General features: G+C 51.7%; 1 protein-coding gene across 4 annotated transcripts in view; it reads left to right on the forward strand.

Moving 5' to 3' along the window:
* The window catches only part of MAP2K3 (mitogen-activated protein kinase kinase 3), a 30,092-nt gene extending 9,268 nt beyond the window's left edge, over positions 1-20,824 (forward strand). For 2 of the 4 annotated variants that reach the window (XM_062503925.1, XM_062503926.1), the window contains exons 2-13: positions 7,576-7,608; positions 7,985-8,054; positions 9,832-9,880; positions 12,332-12,445; positions 12,921-13,040; positions 13,198-13,314; positions 13,457-13,508; positions 14,292-14,419; positions 14,982-15,059; positions 16,849-16,988; positions 17,673-17,718; positions 18,144-20,824. In XM_062503925.1, the coding sequence (XP_062359909.1) occupies positions 7,576-7,608; positions 7,985-8,054; positions 9,832-9,880; positions 12,332-12,445; positions 12,921-13,040; positions 13,198-13,314; positions 13,457-13,508; positions 14,292-14,419; positions 14,982-15,059; positions 16,849-16,988; positions 17,673-17,718; positions 18,144-18,227 (1,031 nt within the window). In that variant the 3' untranslated portion in view covers positions 18,228-20,824. Of the gene's footprint in view, positions 1-2,490; positions 3,003-7,575; positions 7,609-7,984; positions 8,055-9,831; positions 9,881-12,331; positions 12,446-12,920; positions 13,041-13,197; positions 13,315-13,456; positions 13,509-14,291; positions 14,420-14,981; positions 15,060-16,848; positions 16,989-17,672; positions 17,719-18,143 lie in introns of those variants that run through there. The other 2 variants (XM_062503924.1, XM_062503923.1) reach the window with 2 other exon arrangements.
* The last annotated feature ends 271 nt before the right edge of the window (positions 20,825-21,095 follow it).

Raw genomic sequence — 21,095 nt, forward strand, 5'->3', positions numbered from 1 at the left:
ATGGGATTCTGGCCTCTGGTCACACGTGGGTTCTCAGAGTGGAGCCCGTGTGTTCCATTGTCACGGGGCTGGGCGAGAGCAGGCTGACACATGGGGACAAAATCAAACGTTTTTTTTCCAGCCCTGGAGGTTGTGCAGGTAACCTAAAAATACAACTGGAATGTGGCTGGGCGGTGACATCCTCCCGGGGCTGTCCTGGTGTTATCTGGCCCCTGCACGGAGCCCGGGTGTGGCTGGGAGCCCCAGAGGTGGCTGTGCCAATGCCTCTGCTTGTCAGAGACTGTGGCTGAAGTGCCCATCCCCAAATTCCTCGCTGGGCACTGGGACATTACATCCTTCTCCCTCGCACAGTCTCATCCGGAGCTGGTGGCACTGTGGGTGTGACATCCTGCTCGAGTCCTGTGTGGTTCAATGATTGATTGTCCCCAACCGTGGAGGATCTCATGCCCCATCTGAGAGGATGAGAAAGATAACACTGTTCCCTTTCCAACTGGATTCAGTTCAAAGGCTTTATTTCAAAACAGAGTTTTCAGTGTGTGTGTGTGTGTCCCGTGCATAGCTCGGGCATGTGGGGCTTTCCCGTGGGATGTGCATCCCAGATTTGGGGCAGTGGCTTCCTCTCAGACCAGGGAAGCTCCTTTCCTGGAGAGATGTGGGAGGCATCAGGCAGTGTGCTACTGGGATGGGGCAGCCAGCTGGTGCATGGGCTTCTATTTGATCAGAGGGAATGAAATATTCCATGAAAATCACACTGTCCCTGTGGTTAGACAGCAGCTATTCTTACAGGACTGGTGAAGTCATTCGTTTTGTGGTCTATCCCAAACATGCCTATAAAAAGCTCCTTTCCAACCCCAAATGGGACACTTCTGCAGCTCATGGCAAAGCAGCTCGTCCCCTTCTCCACTCCCTGGCTGTGATGGTGACCCAGCCTCAACTGAAGTGGCCTCGGGAGGGGCTGTGTGTCCACAGGGGAAGGGTGGGGAGAGGGGCCCGCTGTTGGCAGGGCGCTGCTTGAGCTCACTGCTGTTTTTGAGGGTGTGCTCTTCCCCTTATTCAAGCCAGCCCCCTGGCAGGAGGCTGCTGGGAGGGATGGGAGCCATCCTCATCCTTGGCTCTGCCCTGGCATACCCGACCCTGTGCGAGTGCCTGAATTCTCCCCAGGATTTGCTCTCCCAGGATCCCTCACCTGTTATGGGGTGACATCCTTCGTGGGGAGGCTTTGTTAACACCAGTGAAACACCTGATGCTTTTTGTTTCACTGGGATTACCTGTGCCCTATAAAGGACTGGATAATTAATGGCAAACAGTGCATGTCTTTCCAGGCCTGGCTATTCGTACTGCACCAGCAATCCTTTGAAAGAGTTCCCAGTCATGAGACTTGAAAGGATGGTTTGGTTTATTTTTGTTTCTTCTCTCTTTTTTTTTTTTCCTTGTTTATTTATTTTATAAGATGCTTTTGAGATGTCAGGAAGCTCCACTTTATGCCACCCCTCATCCTCGGGCGCTGAAACCCAGTGGGTTTAATTCAAAAGAAATCTTGTTTCCCATCCCACCTGCTGAGTTAGGGACTTTCTGCTCCAAAGCAGCTCTGACTCTGTGGGTGTCTGTAAAGATCCTTGGAGTGTCTGTGTCTGGGTGAAAGGGAATTAGCTGTTAATAGAGTTAGTGATGGGAGGGCAGCACAGCTCTGCTCTGGGTGCTGGTGGCTTTCAGTGCCATCTGCAAGAGCAGCTCCTGCGTCAGCATCCTTTATGTGCTGATGATCTGTGCCTGAAACTATACTCTGGGAGTGGAAATGAGCCTGAGAAAATACCTTCCGCAGTCCTTCTGGGGCTTACATAAACACTATTTAAAATTAGAGCCACTCATTATGTTGGTATGTGCGTTTACCTTGACCTCTGACTTTTCAGCCTGCAAATGTGCCTGGTCCGGCACAGCCTGGAGTTGGGAGAGAGCTCAGGAGCAATGCACTGGTAGATTTTCTATAATTAGTTTAAGGTAAAGAGTCTGGTACAGTATCTCCCCTCCAGGCTGAAATCGAAAACAAAACTGCAGCCTGTCAGAGCTGAGGCTGGCTTTGATCAGGAACATCAGCGTTGGCTTCTGCTGGAGTGGTTTTGAGGGAAAGGGGAAGAGCAGCAGTACTTGGCCACTGCTTTTCTTGCACGTGCTTGCAGAGAAATTAATGCTTTTATTTTCTCACTCTCCCTTGCTATTTCCCACCCAAGTGCATGCAGCAATTTGTATTTTGCTACCAGAGATGCCATCTCGGTTGTCACCCTGGAATAGCTACCGAGCTCTGTGTTGGCATTGTCATGGAGCAATATTTCTACTATTTGTTGTGGTAATAGTTGTCAGCGGCAGAGCAATTAACGTGTCACCTGCAGCACAACCAAATGTGACCTCTTTCCATCCCAGCACCTCTTTGGTGCCCAAACCAGTAACCTTGGAGTTATCCTGGAGCAAGGGTCACTCCGGTGGGATGCCCGGGCTTTGCAGGCCGGTTTGGAATAGTTGAATTAGTGGGAAGAGAAGAGATGCCGTGTCCCACCGGGATGCGCTGTGGCCATCCAGCTCTTCAGCAGCTCCCGGAGCTGGAGCTGGCTCCCCACCAGTTTCCTGTTGACGTCACCTGCTATTTCTCTGCTGCAGTTTTTACAACTGTTGAGCTTTCAAGGGTAATCGGAGCTGAGCCCGGCCAACCTCGGCAGCTGCCGATGAGAGAACGCGGCTCTACCTTCCCCAGTTCCCTGCGCTCCCCTCCAGCCCTGGGGACCCTTTGGGGACACCCGGCCGGGAGGGCTCTGTGAAACCAGCGGGTGCTTCGGGCCATGCATTCCCACTGAAAAGAATCATCGTGCCTTGCACTGGATCCTGCGGGATTTTTTTTTTTTTTTATTTCTTTTTTTCCCCTCCCTCCTCCAGCCCGCCCCCATCTCTCTCTTCTGCCAGGCGTGCCGGCGCTGCTCTTCATTTCTGGGAAGCCATGGACAAGAAGCAAGGTAGATGTTGCAATTTCCACAACACGTGTTGGGGGAGAGCAAAAGGCTGTTTTTTCTTTTTTTTTTGTTTTTTTTTTTGTGCTAAAAGGGGCTGTGTAACTTTCTGGGGTCAATCCACGCGGTTTTGTTTCTCCTGGCTCGGGCATGGGGTTGGTCTTTGCAGCTAGGGATTTATTTTTTAAAGCGCTGGAAAAGTTGCATGTTTGGTGGGGTTAAAACTCTGGTGTCTTAATTGTTGAAAAAAAAAAAATCCAGCATGTCTGAAGGAAAATATGCAGAGGGTAATGCTGGCTTCTGGCTCCGGTTTGAGTCGCATTCCTGGGACGCAGGGTTTTCCAGCAGCTCTTTGTGGCTGTCCCCTGCCTGTTGCATGGGAAAGGTGGGTGCCCAGCAGTCGGCAGCTCTGATTCAGCACAGGCTGAGAGTCTGTTTTGGGGTTGCAAGGGGCTTTTTTTTTGTGCAGCGTGTTTTTTTCCTGCTGCTCGCTGGCAGTTTTGCAGAAGTGAGGAGCCCCTGTGCAGCGGGACCTCGGCGAGCTGATGTGATGAGTGATGGCTCTCGGCAGGTTCAGAGCCCTTTTTCCACTTCCACAGAGAGCTTTTTCCACTCCTAACAGTGGAAAACAGCACAAAATGTGCCTGTGAGGAGCTGGCTCTCATGACCAAGCATCCAAATTCCCCTCTCTGCTCTGCACCCTGCCTCCAATTTATTTCCTTTTTATTTTTTTTTTTGGTTTTGTTTTGTTTTTCCTTGATGCTTTTTTTGTTCCAGCTCTTTCTTTGCAGCAGGGCTGGGATCCACCCTCCAGCCTTCTGCCCTGTCCACGGTAATTGACTTTCCTCCTTGGACCCAGGAGAAGCGGGATGCATCCCAAACATTTCCCCCAGCACTAACAAAGCAGCTTGGCTCTCGGAGCAGCCTCCCATGCCTAGGACTTCACCTGGGGCTGCAACCAGAGCCCCGGGCAGGCAGTGGTGAGGTTTAATTTCAAAGGTCGACTCAGGCAAATAGTTTTATTTGCAGTTCTTTAGATTGTCCTGTTCATTTCTCTCCACCCACGCCAGCGGAGTGGGTTCAAAAACCTCCCGTGGAGAGGTGCAGCTTAATAGGACTGAAGTTGGTGGTGGCAAAAATGAGGATTCCAGTGTTGAATTAGACAGTTCCAGGAAATGTTTGGCGGTTCTTAACTGGTGGTGGTTATAGCATGAGAAAAAATCTCGTTGGGCTTTTTTTTTTTTTTGCTTTAGGAGGAAATGGTTCCTTTCTTAGCATAAAGGATGCAGTTACGTGCCTGCAGCATCACGTGGGTTGCAATTTCATCCGCACCAGGAACTTTTGTCAGCTAATTTTCCCCTGCCTGGGTGCAGGGCACTGTGCTCTGTGTGCCTGTGGCTGGCAGCCCTTTCCTGTGCCCAGAATGGTGCTGTGCCATCCTGTGGGTTTGGGGCTGGCAGCAGGGCCCTGGAGCTTGCAGGGATAACCAGAATGTATCCCCAGATTGCCTTGTCCTGCTGCTGCCTTTTTGGCCTTTGCAGAGGGATCTCTTGAGGGGGACTTGTGCTTGCAGACACCCCTCTTGCAACAGCCCAGTGCCCTGGGAAACTGGAGCGTTTCCAGGATTTTCAGGTGACATAAGCAGTTGTGCACATTCTAGCAATTCCTCCTGCACCGACCCTCCCGGGATCCCAAATGTGGGAGGGATTGTGCTGAGTCTCAAGTGTAGGAGAGACAGTGCCAGGGACTCTCCAGTGGGAAGAAGCTGACAGCAGCTGCCTGCGGGGGCTGGAGGCAAAAGCTGCCCTGCCACTGAAGGGCTTGAATTGCAGGGTCATGTCATGCCCATCCTACTGCCTTTCTGCTTCTCTCTTTTTTTTTTTTTTTTCCCTTTTTTTTTTTATTCCCTTCCCTGGTTTTTCCTGCACTCTCATTCACCCTGAACAGGGCATGGGTTCTCCTTGGGGGAGAGACACTGGTAACACAAGCAATGGGAGAAGCTTGCAGCAAGAAGTAGTTCAGGCCTGCCTTTGGGAGCTGGAAATCTCATGTCAAATTTTAGGAGAGCTGTAAGAAGCTAATCCAACCTCTGCCTCAGCTCCCTGGCTGCAGAGCTGCATCCTGGGTGATTTTATTCCTGCAGGCATGGACTGAGCTGGGTTTTCTGCCCTTAGTAGGTGGCCCAGACAGAACGTGGGAGTGGTGGTGTAATACCTCCGTTTAATAAGTGCCTTTTCACGTTGGAGCTAGGAAATGTTTTTTGGGGCTAAGCAGGACAGGCTGGGAAGGGGATGGTTGCTGAGTCCAACTCTGGGAAGTCAAGGGTGGTAGTTTGGGAGGACAGGGAAGTGTGCAGGGTGCCTTTGACAGCAGAGTTTGTGGCCAGTGCACATCAAAAGACTCTCCTGTACAGAGCACAGGGTTTGGAGCAGGGAATATCCATGTCCCTTGCTGCCCTGATACCCTATACTGCAAATCCTTCTTCCAACCTTGGGCTCCACTGAACAAGGTACCCTGTGATTCCCAACCCTGCACTGGGTGCTCCCAGCCCCCTCTGGCCTCAATCCTGCAGTCAGAAGTGCTGAGGAAGGGCTGAGGCCATCCTGCAGGAGGCCTGGCTTGGGTGCCCATGGACTGTGCTGCTGCCCTGTGAGTCACAGCCGTGGTGCCAGGGGAGCTGCTGGTGGCACAGAAGGCGCTTTGTGCTGGCTCAGCAGGGTTACTATGGCAATTGGGGAGAGGGAGAGCAAACAGATGGAGCAGAATCCCAGCCAGCATGGGGGGATTTTGTGTAGAGGTCTGGATGGTAACTGCTGTTTGTGGAGCAGAGACCAGCCTGAGTTTGGGAGCAGGTCCCAGGAGTGAAGTGCTCAGCAGGGAGCTAAGCCCATCCCCTGGGATAGGATGGTGCCCACAGCAAGCTTTGAGTGCAGAAGGACTCAGGGAGCCTCAGTTCTTAGATTCTGTTCTTGGCCTCCCACACTGAGTAGCGAGAGGCTGGGGGTGGGAAGGGGAGGCATTTCTGAACCCATGGACAACATCTTTCCTTTGGCTCCGTTTTGCATTTGCTCCTGTCATTACCTAGCTGGGTATTTTGCAAAGTGCCATCAGTGGGGGTGTGTGGGGCTGCTCACAGTACCCCTTCCAGCCCTGCTGGGTGGGTGATGGGGAAGGGAAACCCTGCAGGCTCACACATTAGAACTTGTGATTGCTCTGACGTGGTTCAGGTGGTTTTCATCCAAGCGGGATCAGTTTGGGGTGGAGTGGCTCATTGACTGGCTTCACTGAGCTGCAAGTTCACATCTTGGAAACTGTGCTGGTCTTGGAGTTTATGGCTCAGCTCTGATGCAGGAAAAGTGGCAGATAAGTTGGGGGCGTGGACTGATCTGTGCAGATTCCCTGAGCTGGGAGGGATGCTGCTGGTCCCGCAGTTTGGACCTTTGTAGTAAGTTGCTGACCAGCTTTAACCCACAGCCTCAGTGAGGTTTGCATTTGGCAAAGGACAAGGCAGGAGAAGCTGGTCCCAGGCACCTGTTTTGTTTTGGAGCTGGGAGGGCACAGGGATGGGGGCTGTCAGTGCTGGGGACATGTTGGGCTTGTGTCTCCCTTCTGTCCTGCTGCAGATGCAGGAGCTCTCTCACAGTGCTGTGTCTCCTGCTGAAATTCTAGCTCCTCGCTCTCCCCTCCCTTCCCTGGCAGCCTTTGGAGTGCTGGACTTTGTCCACACGCCTGCTCCCAGCAGCCAGGCAGGTGGGAGCTGTCCTGAAAGGCTGTCCAAGGCCATGCTGAGCTGTCTGCTCCCAGCCCCATGCCTGGAGCACACCTTGATATTCCTGCTTTCTACTGGATCTTCCAGCTCTGTGCAGCCGGAGCACCTTGAGCTGCAAAGTGCAGCTGTCCCCTTGTCTCTCCTGGGGGGATCAGAACCTCGATGCTCTCAGCTGCTGCACTTTCAGCCCCTTGGGTTCATTTTATTTTCCCAGGGAGCTGGGATGGAATTTTCATCTGTAGGTTTCTGGCCTGCCAGAGCCCCGTTTCCCTCTGCAGCAGTGGGTGTTGTTAACTCAGGGCTGTTTGGAGTTGGGAGGAGGGGGACAAGAGCATCATCTTGCCAGTCACTCCTGGTGCCTTTTCCTGGTGCCTCAGCCTGTGGTTCACAGCTAGCTGATAGCCAGCTCGTGGCTGTTTTTTGCCTGTTTTCCATTTGTTGTGGATGGGGTCTCACCTCTCCTGCTGGGACTGACTCTTGCTTTTTTTGGATGTCTTTTGGTCATTGCCCTCCATGCCAGATCCACCTCTGGCTCTTCCCAGGAAGGCCAGGCTGGGGCTGGGGCCCTGGGGGTCAAGGAGCCTCTGGACAGGGAGCATTTTTTGGGAGCCCTGCACATCACTAATGGCATGGGGACCTCTTGTGGCTGGAGAAACGGGGATGGGGCCAGGCTTGGCTGTGCTCCCAAAGCCCAGCTGCCTCCCTCTCCTGGAGCTCTCCTGGGTCCATGAGCCTTGAGGGGCACAGAGCTGCTCTCTGCTTTGGCTGGAGCATGAAGGCTGAGATGGTGTCTCATGTTTTCTCTTTCAGATTCCAAAGGATCCTTGGAGCCACACAAACCAGGTAAGTGCCCTGCAGAAATTGCAGCTTTCACTCCAGAAAGGGTTTAAATCCTAAAGAGTGGGGACTGTCAATGGACATAAAGGGTAAAGAGAGCTTTTGGGGTACAATGCTCGGCTGTAAGACATGGAAAATGGTCTGTTAGTGCACCCCCTGGCTATTTCTACAGAGCAATGTTCAGCAGTGTCATTGAGGCCCACATGTGCTCTGGCACTTGCCTGAAATTTTGGGCATGTGATCACTGTGACTTTCTTAGCATTTTGCTGACCATGGTGAGGGGTCCAAGCCCTGCCATTTCTGCCCAGTGCCTGCTGGGAAGAGGGTGCTTGAAGGAAGAAAGGAAAAACCAATTTGCTTATGTGTACATCTTTTCTTCCAGTGAAAGGCAAGAAGAAAAGGGATCTGAGGATAACATGTGTCCCCATCAAACCACCCATTGCCAACACAACGTAAGTATCTCTGCTGCTTAAAGAGGTTCTCCAGAGCTGGATTTGGCACTTCCTTGAGAGGAATGGCCTGTGAAAACTTCCCAAAATCAGCATAGTTATTCTTTTCTCTTAAGCTGTGGCTCGTGGGTGGTGAGAAGGAATTGCACATGTGTGTACAGATGTGTGCACAACGTGTGTCTTTCTGGTAGGTGCCTGTTTGATAGGAAATGTCCTAAAGGCAAAGACTCAGAATCCTCTGGGGAGCTCTCCTCAGTCTTTCTGCCATGGCTCTGCCAGTGCCGAAAGGCAAGGATGTGGTAGAGAGAGTGAATCTACCTGAGGGAAAAAGAGGGAAGAATTTTAGTGCAGAGGAAGAGAAAAGGTGGTGGTAGCTGGACCATGACAGAAGTCAGAGGCACAAAAGTTGGGGAGTGTTTTACACAACCTGATGATCAGGTTTAGTTTGAGTTGTTTGCAGCCCCTTATCCTGCTCAAAGGAAGACACAGACATTTTGCACTGTTGTGCTGTTTGGTGCCGGGGCCAGTGCCCAGCAGTATCTCAGGGCACTGGAATTTCTCCCTGCCCTGTTTGCTTCAAGCTACTGATGCTTGTTATGCCGTGGGGGAGAGCCCAGGGTAGCAGTGCTTGGTTTGACAGAGAGCAGAGGGATAAAATTCCACTTCTGTGGTGTTCTTCCAAAACACTTTGGGCTGCATCGCCACTGCTGAGCCTTGTTTGCTCCAGAAACCTGTTCTAGAGAACTCTTTTAGCTCTAAAAGAGCAGTGAAGTCCCCAAAAGAGAAATACCACTGCTGAAAAGAGTAGAAAGGGGGAGGCAGGGGAGCTCCCCCACTGATGCTGTGCAGCCTTGCACAGACCTGCCCTTCATGTGACAATCACCTCCTTCCCCCACGGGCACATTTGTCTCTGCTCCTGCCACAGTTTGAATTTCCCCTGGAGAAGGCCTCATGCTGGAGTCTTCAGGGCTTTGTGTGCCCAGAGGCTGGTGCAAGCTGTCCACAGCTCCTTTTCTCCCTGCTTTTCAAGCTGCAGTGCAAATATTTGCGCAGTACAAGGCTTTTGCTCAGAGCCCAAAGTACTTCCTTGAAGCCAGAGGCTGCTCTGATGGGAATTGAGACTCAACCAGTTGTGCAATCTCTGCTCTTAGAAACTCCCAGGGGATGGGGAGAGCCCAGCAGTCAGGCACAAGAGGCAGAACACTCATGGTGGCTCTAAAAGTACAGTGTTACCCAGAATGGGAAGTGGGCAGCAATAAGGAAAAAAGCCATAAAGGACAACTTTCACCTGCCTGGTGTTGTGCAAAGGGGACACCAAAGTGCTGCCTGCTTTGCCTGCCTGAAACAGGCAGCAGAGAGTACACAAATGACTCACAGGGGAGGAATTACCTGTTGTTCCCTCGCGTGCGTTTCGGGCTACGTGGCTGTGCTGTTACACCTGCCTGTCAAAACATGACAGCTGAGCTGCTCTGCCACAGAAACGTCTCATCTCGGCTCCTCGGGCTCCTCTCCCAAGCAGGAATGGTTTCACAGCCTGGTGGTTTGGTGCATGTCTCACCTGGCTGACTCCCCAGGGTTCTCACTGTGTCTCCTGGGTGTGGGGTGAGGTGTTACTGGCACGGTTTAAAGTATTTGTGGGTGTTTGGAGGGGGCTGGTTGGAACCTACAACGAGGCATGGAGGGAAAGCAGCAGCTGAAAGTGCTCAAAGGAATGTGAAACCTGGCTCTTGCCAAGAGGGTGAATGAAGCTGGGCTTTCTCCTCACTCTCTTTTCTTGCAGGCCCCCAAGGAACTTGGACTCCAGGACATTCATTACCATTGGAGATAAAGTACGTGTCAATGGGGTTTCTTTTTCTACTTGCTTCCAGTTTGATTTTCCCTGGGCATGGAGAGTTCTGTGGATTGTGCCTTGCAGCCTGTCAGATCAGGAGTGCGACCTCATGGATACAACTTTCAATCTAAACCATTCTAGGATGATCCATCCCATCTGTCCTAAATGAGGGTGGCCTCACCAAGCTCTCAGACTGCCCCAAACAAAGTCCCTTTATCCTGCCTACCCATAGGTCTTTGTTGCTGCTTAGGCTCAGGAGAAGCTGGGCACAAAGTTTCTCTCTGGTTCTCCAAAGTCTTTTCTAGTGACCTGATGAAAAACTGCTAGAAATAGCCACTGTCTCTCTTTTATTTCATTCTCTTGTTATGAGCTCTCTTGGGGCTGCAGAAGCTGTTTGCAAATGAGCTAAAAATACCCTGCATTGGATCAGTCCTATATCTAGACCCTTCCAGGCTGGGAGGTGGCTTGGCTGATGGGATCTGGGTCCCTTGGCCTCAGTGCAAAGATTAGGGTTCAGGAGAGGAAGCTTTGGTTGGGTGCAGGGAGCAATCCTGCTGCCTCTGCTGTTTTCTGGGCTTAGTGTTGTGTGTAGCAAGAAGTCTGGGAGAGATGCTCTCTGTGACAGCCTGGGCACTGCGTGTGCAAGGGGACAGTGCTGCAGCTTAGGGAAAACTCTCTAGAGTCACTTCCTTGCCTGCTCCAGTGTTTGCAGGAAGGGTCTGGTCTGGGTATTTTGGAGTGGCATGATGGAGAAGAGGACTTGGGCAGAAGTCCAGCTTCAGGAGTGGAGGTGGATGGTTACCTCGGGCCCATGGGATCTGCACAGGCCATGCCCTGCATCCCATTGTCCTGGGAGGGAAGCCTCGGGGCATCCATCACCTCTTGTTGCTGGGCAGGGCAGTGCTGGTTCCTGGAGTGTGCTGGGAACCGCTGGCTTCTGGGGAAGCCTCGGGGCAAATGCCAGGAAAGGAAAAACACAATAAGCCGGAACAACTGCTGAACACCGAAAAGCAGCACCAGATCTTTCCGGGAGGCCCCTTTTGAGCCTGTGCTGCTCCTCTGCCTGCTGCCTGTGGTGAGAGGTCAGCCCTGTCCCCCCAGCCCTGCTCTGATCCCGAAATGAGGATTTCAGGATCCACGTCCTGCCCAGGAAAGGGCCGGCACCTTCCTGTGCTGGGCAGAGCACAGCTCAGTGCTGAGCTCAGGCACGGCCCTCCCTCACTCCCTGCCTGCCACATCTGGCTGGAATCAACAGCCACATCTGGAACCAGCGGAGCCAGGGCTGGCAGGAAGGTCCAGCAGACCTGGTGGCTGCTGCCCGTGCTGTGCCCAGTGCTGAAGGGCCAGTGCTGGCCAGGGGCCTGGCAGCCACATCTCCCAGCCTGCCTTCTCCACGCCAGAGGCCGTTTCCTCTCCCCGCTCAGGGCGTAGCTCCCAGGCACCGTATCCGGAGCTGTGCCGTGCTTGTTTCCCACCCTCGCTGCCTTTGTGGCCGCTGGGGCAGTTTGGCATCCTGGTATTATTTTCATTCCCTGAGACCGGAGGAAAACTGGAGGCTGGATGGATAAAGCCTGGCTAAAAGGAGGCCTGTGACTTATTAGGAGGGATGAATGCAGTGTCCAAAAATAGCCCGTGTCTCACTCGGTTTGTGCCCTGCCCAGCAGAGCCAGCAATTACAGGGGAACGTGTCTTTAGGGAAACTTGGTTGTGGGTTGTGCAGGAGCTCGCTGGCTCCCTGCTGTGTCAGGCACTGAACTGAGCACATGGTTTTTTCCCAGCTTGAAGCAACACGTAGGTAGTTGTTTTCTTGGTGTTAACTCAGGTTTTACCTTGCTGGCAGCTTTTTGGTGGTAGGAGAAAGTATTGAAAGTGGCTAAAACCTGTTTGAATTCACTGATAATTAGAAACGGAGTTGCTATGTGCATCCTGTCTAAGAGAGGCTTTGCACAGGTGTTATTAGACACACATAGGTGTATTTGTGACTGATGATTTTTGGGATGTGGGGAGAGGTGAGGGGTCCCTGGCTGCACACTAGGGTTTGGAGCTGTGGTGGAGGCTCCTGACTGCTGCCCATGTTGGCACAGGAGCTGTTAAAATCCTGAAAATAGTTCAGCAACTGCAGAAATACCCTTGTGTGGGTAATCCCCTGCAGGCAGAGAGGCACCAACCTTTGGTGCCCTTTCTAGTGGCAACGTTCCTTGGGCTTAAAGGATGAAAGTTCTGATCTCCAGCTGCAGAGGGGGAATTAAATGAACCCTGGTGAGTATGGGGTGAGAAGATTTGGGCTGTGATTCAACAGAGCAAAAAATACCCCTATCCCCTCAGAGTGTGGTGCCTCTTGAGTCCTGTAGCTACCATTATTTGAAATGCTCGTACCTGAGTGAGCTGAAAGTGTTGCTGATGATCAATGTGCTTGTCCCTGATGTCATTATTTCCTCTCTTCCTGAAGAACTTCGAGGTGGAAGCTGATGACCTGGTGAGCATTTCAGAGCTGGGCCGTGGGGCCTATGGTGTGGTGGAGAAGGTCCGGCATGCACAGAGTGGCACCATCATGGCTGTGAAGGTGAGGACACCTGAGGGGACTGGGGTCAGCAGGGGCAGCTCCAAGGGAGCAGAGCTGCTGCTGAACTACACTGGTTGTGACAAAATGGGGATAGGCTTATCTGGGTTTGGCAGCCCGTGGTGTTCCTGGTGTGGTTTGGCCGGTGAAGGGTCTGTGCTGATACTGGCTGGGCATGGTGGGATTGATAACAGGTTTGGAAATCCAGGATTGGTGCCTGTAGTGCAAGGCTGGGATGTCAGAGTATCTGTCCAGGCTGCTGGCCTGGCTCTGCATCCTCTGCAGAGTGTGCCAAGGGTTTGGCATTCACTAGGGTTCTGTCTGGCAGAGGCAATTTGGGTGTGTCCTCCTGGGTGCTGCTGGCTGCAAAGTAAGGATAGAACACCCTGACTTCAGAGCTGCAGGTCCTGAGTCAGACTGGGGGATGATGGTGTTACCCCACCTATACCAAACCCTTCTTCTTTCCTGTTTGTCCCAGAGGATTCGAGCCACTGTGAACACTCAGGAGCAGAAGAGGTTGTTGATGGACCTGGACATCTCCATGAGGACAGTTGACTGCTTCTACACAGTGACCTTCTACGGAGCCCTCTTCCGTGAGGTACTGACCTGGTGGGTGCCTGGGGGCACCTGGGGCTATGGGATTGCACTGGAGGCACCAAACTGTCCCCAAACACCTCTGTGTTCCTCAGCCCAGCTCTTTACCTCCCTTGGTTTTCCAGGGAATTCCCTCTCATCTGCTTTCTCCCCATCTGCAGGGTGATGTGTGGATCTGCATGGAACTCATGGACACCTCCCTAGATAAATTCTACAAGAAAGTGCTGGAGAAGAAGAAAACCATCCCTGAAGACATTCTGGGGAAAATGGCTGTGTCTGTGAGTAGCTCTTGGGTTCTTAGATGGGTTTGTGCATGCCCTGATCCTGCTGGAGGGCTCTCCTGAGGCCTTTGGTGTGTTTGCAGTGAGAGGCTGCTGCTGTGTGTGACTTATGGGTGCTTTTCATTCTGTTTGTCCCCAGATTGTACGAGCTCTGGAGCACCTGCACAGTAAACTGTCTGTAATCCATAGAGGTAAATGCTGGATGGGGTTAGTGGAGTGTGGCTGGAGATGAAATCTTGAAATAAGCTATGGGAGGCTCCTTTCCAGATGTGCTGTGTCCTTCTGGGATGCCTAAAGTGGAATTTGCTGATGCTTAGGACTGTGGTGAACAGATCTAGATGCTTGTTCTTGAGGTGCTTCCCATTTTGCATCTCCTTTCCAAATGAAGGGTTGAATGTAACAACAGAATTCCTCACTACATATATTTTATGAGCGTCTCTGTCCCTCTTGGAGTACAGAAGTGCCTTGAAGGCAGCTCTTGGAAATAAAATCCCCAAATCCTCCTGGCTGGGTGGTTTTAGCAAAGTGAGGGCTGAAGGAAGCCTTACAAAATCACAGATGGGAATTGTAACACCCAGATCTTGCTCTGCATCCTGGTTAAGTCCCTCATGTAGTTGTGGAGGGAGCAGGATGTGCATGAGACAAACTGTCATGAAGATTTGGTAGAGCTGTGCTTTTAGGGCTATGCTGGGCACATAAATCTCTCCTAAAGAACTGGTGATAAACTTCACAACATTTTATTTCTACCTTTTGACCTGCCTGGTTGGAGATGGGACTTGTTCTCCCTGAAGGACATGGTTGTAGTTTATCTGTGAATGGCTTTTACTGCAATAAGACTGGTGGGATTTTGCCTCCCTCCCCTTGTGTTGGGACCTGCCTGGTCCCTCCCAGGCCTGCAGGGAATTGCCTGTTTTGTCTCAGACCCTTCAATACCCCTGAAAATGCCCAATTTGCCTTCTTGTATTTCCTCTTAGACGTGAAACCTTCCAATGTGCTGATCAACAAGGAGGGACACGTGAAGATGTGCGACTTTGGGATCAGTGGGTACTTGGTGGACTCTGTGGCCAAGACCATGGATGCTGGCTGCAAACCCTACATGGCTGTAAGTGCTACCCTGTGCAGCCTCAGCCCTGACTGTAAAAGGCTGCTGCTTAGAAATCAGTCTGTTCTACCTCCACCCTGAGATAAAAGCCACTCAAGAGTGTTCTGCACTCCCTGACTCAGCAGAGCCTCCCTTTAAGCCCAGTTCTGTGTGTTAATCCCACAGTGATTCTCCCTCTGTCCCTTCCATTTGCAGAAGGATACAAAACTGGCTGGTGCTGGTTGTGGCACTGCTCACTGCTCTTTGATAGAAAGTTCTGAGGCTTTTCTTGGCAAGATCATTTAGTTTCATCCTCAAGTCAGTACAAATTTCCCTTTGCTGTCTGTGGCATCCATGTGGGAAGTGTGTGCTCCTGAGGCAGGGATCCTGCAATTTCACTCTCTTGCAAAGAGGGAGAGCTGATGTGAGTTGTGTGGTGGAGCAAGATGTGGCTTTAATCAGAGCTAGATTTAACCTCAGAGCCAGGGAAATCCACCCAGCCTGGTTTTTGCAGCCAGATTTGCTCTGTGGGGTTTGCACTGGAAAAGCTGGAGTGGTAACATCTCCCATTTTACTGTTACAGCCAGAAAGAATAAACCCAGAGCTGAACCAGAAGGGCTACAACGTGAAGTCGGATGTCTGGAGCCTTGGGATCACAATGGTAACACCAAGGGCTGGGATCTGTATCTGCAGCCCTGGGGTTGGGATGGGGTTTGGGCAGGTGGGGCTGTACCCCTGCTGTGAGCAGTGTGGGTGAGTTCCCATCAAGCAGGACTCGGTTTGAGCATGACAGCTCAGGATAATGAGGTTAATTATCCAGGGAATTCAGGCTCCCAGCAGACAGTATCAGGATGACAATAGTATCCATGCTGAGTATCCAAGAATCTGGCTTTTAATTGCTCTGCAGTTTCCTGCCTGCTGGCTGAGGGATGGTCAGTGGGGCAGGGTTTGCTGGAGCTGGGGCTCAGCCTTCCTGCTTCAGCCCCCCATGTCAGCAGAGCCTTGCAGGGGGTTCCAGTCCTGCTGTGGTGAGAGCTGCTGTGTGTGGTTTGCAGCAAATCCTGCCTGCAGGGTAGCTCAGAGCAGCCAACAGGAAGGGGAAATGCTTTCAGTTCCAAAATCGCAGCTGCTTGGGATGGTTTATCTGCCTCCTGCAAGAAACATCTTGCAGAAAGTAGCTGAGATCCTGAGATCCTCTGGCGCCAGCAGACAAAGGAAATCCCAGCTGTTGGCTCCAAGGGATGCTGCCTGAGAAACAGCTCCTGCTTTCCAGGAGACTCTCTCTGAGCGTAGATTATTTTCAGGAATTTTCCCTGTACCCTCTTAGCTGTGGCTTTTGTTTTGGGGGCTGCATCCCAGCGTTTGTGCATGCTGTGTCCTGGCAAATATTTCCTCTTCCTCAGCGTGGTCTCATCCACACTGCCAAACCCAAGCCCCTGGCCCTGGTGTCCCCATGCCAGTGCAAAGCTGGTTTGGCTGCCTGGAAATGTCATCAGCTCTGAGCTGCAGGAAGCTGTGGGGTGGGAGACTCTGTGTGATGGAATATCCAAACCTTTTCAAAGCTGGAAGGGAGAGAGGACCTTGCTGAAAGCTGGCCAGCCTGCAGCTGAATGGAGCCCCAGAATGTTTGGTTCCCTCTCGTGTCTTCCTCCTGGGCTGTCTTCCTGGTTTTTATTATTTTTTTCTTGTTTTTGTTTTTAATTTATTTTCTTTGTGAAGGGGGTGGATTGATTTCACACCAGACAGTTTGTGGGCTATTGAGTTGCAGGGCTATTCTAGGCCTTCCTGGGCTGGTGGCTTCATTCAGTTTTGCAGCAGAGGGTCACTGGGCTCTGTCCCAGTTTCTGTCCTTTGAGGTTTGTTATTCCTCCCATCCCATCACACCCTACTAGGCAGGTCTCAAGGGTCTGTCGCCCATTTTGAGACAGGAACTGATCCTTGGAATGTGGACACTGCCCAAGAGCTGTGACAGACTTTTTCCTGCTTAAATGAGGGATGGAACAGAGGTGACTTGTAGGAATAACCCAGTAATTGAGGTGCTTTTGGCAAAATTACATTCTAGCAACTTACTTTTTCTTGGGTTTGTGGATTTTTTGCGTGTTTAGCTCATGCAGTGCCAGCCCAAGGCCCAGAGGCTGCCTTAGGGCCAGCAGAGCACTTTGGAAGCCACTGCAGAAACTCTGTGCTGTTATTATTATCTTTTTAAATAATCCCATTTTACATATCTTTTGTGACTTCCTGTAAATACATTAATATGCTGAACCAGCCTCAAAAGGAAGTATTTTTGGCCTCTGGGCCTTTGTATTTAAAAAAAAAAAAAAAAAAAGGTGGTGTGACCCAAACTGGAAATGGTGTATAAGGAAAGAGGGTTTTCCTTTGAATGTGAGCTGGCTGAGCATGGTGGGGTTGTGCTTGGTGTGTGTCTCACATTGCCCTGCCTCCATCCCCAGATTGAACTGGCCATTCTCCGCTTCCCATACGAGTCCTGGGGGACGCCCTTCCAGCAGCTCAAGCAGGTGGTGGAGGAGCCCTCGCCCCAGCTGCCACCTGAACGCTTCTCCAAGGAGTTTGTGGACTTCACAGCACAGTGGTGAGGCTCCAGCAGGGACTGCTGGCTCTCCCAGCCTGGCTGAGGAGGAGCCCTGATCCATAGGGGCTGGGTTTGCTGTCCTTTGGGAGCCCATTTCTCCCCTCCTCGCTGTACCTGGTGTTCAGCATGGCAGGAAGCGCTGCCCAAACTGGTTTTGCTCTCAGCCTGACTCACCCAGGCTGGCTGGAAGGTGCAGAGGTTTCTCTTCTCCTTTTCCTGTCAGTGCTGCTGAAATGTTGGTGTTTTCTGGCAAAGTGGCAGTGAAACCAGAACCAAGCCCTGGTGGCCTCTGGGTGAAAGCTGCTTTGTGGTTTTGTGGGAAGCTGCTTCCCTAGGGTGTCCCCTGTTCCCTGGGTACTGCCTGGAGCTGCCATGCAAAGGCAAGTTCACCCTGCAGGTGCTGGGAAACCATATCCTCTCCTTCCCAGTTGTTCTGGTCTGTGTGGGGCAAACTGCAGAGCTGCCTTCCTTGTGCTTTTTGTGGCAAAACACTTGAGTTGTCCTTCCCCAGTTACCAGCCTGGCTGCTTTGCTGGTGCTTCAAACCTGCTCAGCCAAGGGAGGAAAGGGATGGGTGCAGCCCAAGGGAAGCATTTCGTATTGGGTGGGATGGGGGTGACAGACCACATACAGCAAAAGGAAAAGATCCTACAGCCTTTCTCTCCCTTATTTTTTTTCCTTCCAGCTTAAGGAAAAACCCAGCTGAGCGAATGAACTATTTAGAACTTATGGTAAGTGCAGAGCTGTTTCTGCTGGTCTTTACTCCCAATTTTGAAACTCAAATCAGTGGTCCAGCAGGGAAATGGGACAACACATGGATGATTTTTGAGGTGCAGAGTGGGATGGGTTTAGTGTGTCAGAGGTGGAAGGGTGTGTTGATGTCATGGATGTTAACGTCAGGGTTTCCAGGTGTTTTCTTCCTCTGTCCTATCTGTTCTTGAAGAGTTTAGATGTCAAAGGATGCTAGTACAGCTGCCCAGGTGGGGTGTCCCGCTGGGGCTGATCCTAGGAATGCCAAAGTTCATCTTCTAGCTGAAGCATGGTGTCCATGGGAGTCTGGGGAGGAGACTGGAGTCCACCTCCAGCTGTGTGACATTTTCTGGGGTCTGTGCTTGGCCTTGGTGTCAGCTGACGTTTTCTTTGATCTCGTTGGCAGGAACATCCTTTCTTTACCTTGCACGACACCAAAGAGACTGACATGGCCTCCTTTGTGACAGAGATCCTCGGGGAAGACTCCTAACTCCCAGCTTCCTGCAGTCCCTCCATCCCGGCTTCCCTGCAGGACAGCGAGCGAGGACTCGAGTTCACGGTGGTTTGCACAAATCACAAATCATCCCAAATCACACCTCCCCGGCCTGGGGGCAGCTCTGGCCCCATCTGGTCTCGAAATCTCTTTTCTCTTTGCCCTGAGGAAAAAAAAAAATCCTCCAGGAGGAGCCTTTTGAAGCCAGCACCTTTCCAGCCAAGCTAAGGACTCTGAAGGCTCAGGAGGTCCTGGGAGAGGAGCAGTGCCTGAGCAGGCACAGGGTGCCAGAGGCCACCTCCCCTCCCCAGTGGCACAGCACAAGGGTTTGAGTTTCTTCACTGCCAGGGGAAGACAGAGAGAACCAGTGCTGCTGTGCTTCTCCCACTCCTCTCCTGCCTGCCCAAAGCCCCTTCCCTGGAGCCTGGTCTCACTCACCTTCCCTCTGTGCCTGGCTCTCTGCCCCCAGGAGCCCATGCAGCTTTAGGGGATTGTGGGGCTCCCTGGGCTCCTGCTCACACCAGAGGCTGTTTTGATGCCTGGCTCTACACCTTAAGGACCCTTTGAGGCAGTACCAGCTCGAGCATCCCTCTCCCTCAATCAATGTTGCTCCCTTGATGGGGGGAAAAGGCGTTTTTCCACAAACCCACTGTGACACAAGCTGCAGCCCACGCTGTACCCACGAGACTTCACCCAGCATCCATCCCTTCCCTCGTGGGCCCATGATGATGGAGAGACAGCAGATCCCCAGTGCTGCTTCTCCTCCCTCCAGCCCTGGGCTGGGAGGACACGTCCCTGCTCCAGGCATCGCCTTCCACAGCCCTGGCTGCCTCCACCTTTCCTGGCTCCCTGAGAAGACGCTGCTCCCTCTGCTTTCCATCCCGGAGCTGCTGTCAGACCTCGCACTGTGATACCAGCTCCTTCCAGAGGCTGAACTCGTGTCCCAAACTGTCCCCATCCCCTGCGGGTGCCAGCGGGAGCCAAACCCCAGTGACTGGCCCGAGGCTGCCAGCAGTTGTACATTTGATGTCTATATATAATGGACTTTGTAACGTGTTTCCTAGGTTTGATCTAACTCGCTATAAATTAAAGCCCTTCTGTATGGGAGGAGGGAGGAGCAGTTCCTTCTCTGCTGACAAATCCACTGTGAAAACCTGATGTGTTTCCTCATGCTCCCAGCCTGAGGAGCCAGGGGAGCAGGAGGGGTTTCTGGCTTCTACTGTACATGATCACAGATAAACACACCGGCTGTGGAGTTTTTTTTTTTTTTTTAACAATTGAGTTTTTCTGAAGGATTTTTTTTCTTTTCTAATATATATTTGTGTGTGTGTATGTGTGCTCTATATATATTATATATTTTTAAATCAATGATGAATGTGTGGACGTCTATGTGGCCAGCAGATCTGGCATAATAAGATTTTTTCTGGCTGAATTTGGGCAGGTGGGGAAGGGGTCACTAGTAAACTCTCTGGCCTAAGATTACTTTTTTTTTCTTTCTTTTTTTTTAAAGAAACGCATCTGTTTTTTAACTGAGTATTTTAAAAATGCTGTTCCTGAAATTCATGCCCTGGAGGTCTGGATTTCATGGTGACTTTCCAGTTCAGGGCCCCCCTTAATGAAGAATGATGTCCCCTTAAATTCATTATCCCCCCTCCTGCAGTCCAGGGTTTGAGGCAATGCTGGGGACCCCCTGCCTGGAAACTGGGGTGCTCCACTCCATCTATCCCCACGAGCTACTCCTGGGAAGGCTGCTTTGGGGCAAATGGTTTTCAGTCCTTGATGTATCACACAGCCACACTTTTCCCTGTGCCATTGCTCTGATCCCCCTCCCTGAGTCAACAAACCCTGGGGGAACCAGCCCAGGTGGAGCTGCACAAAACCTGTTCAGCTTAGGTTTGATCCTGACCCCCCAGCCCACCTCTGGATGGAAAATAAGGAAGTGACTGATGTTCTCCCTCCTCATCCTGCTCTGCAAACCACCCTACACTCACCTATACCTGCTTGGTTTGACAGCTTTACTGCCGAGATGTACAATTGTATGTTTTTTTGTAGTTGGTTATTTTGGATTATTTTTGTTTTGAGTTGAGCTTTTGGGTTTTTTTCCCTTCTCTCTTTGTTTAAACCCTTTTCCCCTTCGTTTATCTCACCCTTTTTTTGGTGCTTTAGGGAGCGGTGTTAAAAAAAAAAAATGCATGCTTTTTATTTTTTTTTGCATTTCTCCTGGAGAAAGTTCTGATTTCTGTATTTTGGGATAAGGGAGCATCTGCCCTTTCAAACACAGGGGAGATGGCTCTGCGGTGGGCTTGGGCCCCTGTGGATGAGCTGAGGCTTTGCTGAGAAGGCAAGCACACCACACCTCCCTATGGCATCTCCTCTGCTTCATTCAACACCTGTCCAAATCTCATGTCACTTTTCACCTCCTTGCTTTCCTTGCTCCCTCTGCAATGGCAGTTCCCTGGGAAGAACCAGCTTGGCTTAAGGTGGGTGAGGATTTTGGCTCGCATGGGAAGCCCCTCTCCCCTTGTATTTTTGGGAATGGTCTGTACCCCTCAACCCCCATCCTTGATTCTAATAAAATTCACCCTCAAACCCTCTGCTTGTCTCCTCTTGCTGTTTGAGCATCAGCTGGGGCCTGTTTGGGGCATCAGCTTCGAGGGGAATCCTGCTTTCTCCTCATATTGTGGCGTGATGCTGCTCCTGATTTGGGGATTATACAAACTGTGACTCTTGGGCTGGGATCCCTGGAGCTGCCCCCCTGGGATTGGAGCGGCAGGAACCTCTAGAGGGCTGCTGGTTCCAGTTTGGGGCTTGTACAACCGGCGAACCCCAAAGCAGCATCCCAGGAGTGGGACCCTGGGAGCGCTG

The sequence above is a fragment of the Cinclus cinclus genome, chromosome 16 (genome assembly GCF_963662255.1).
Source record: "Cinclus cinclus chromosome 16, bCinCin1.1, whole genome shotgun sequence".
NCBI classification, from domain to species: domain Eukaryota; kingdom Metazoa; phylum Chordata; class Aves; order Passeriformes; family Cinclidae; genus Cinclus; species Cinclus cinclus.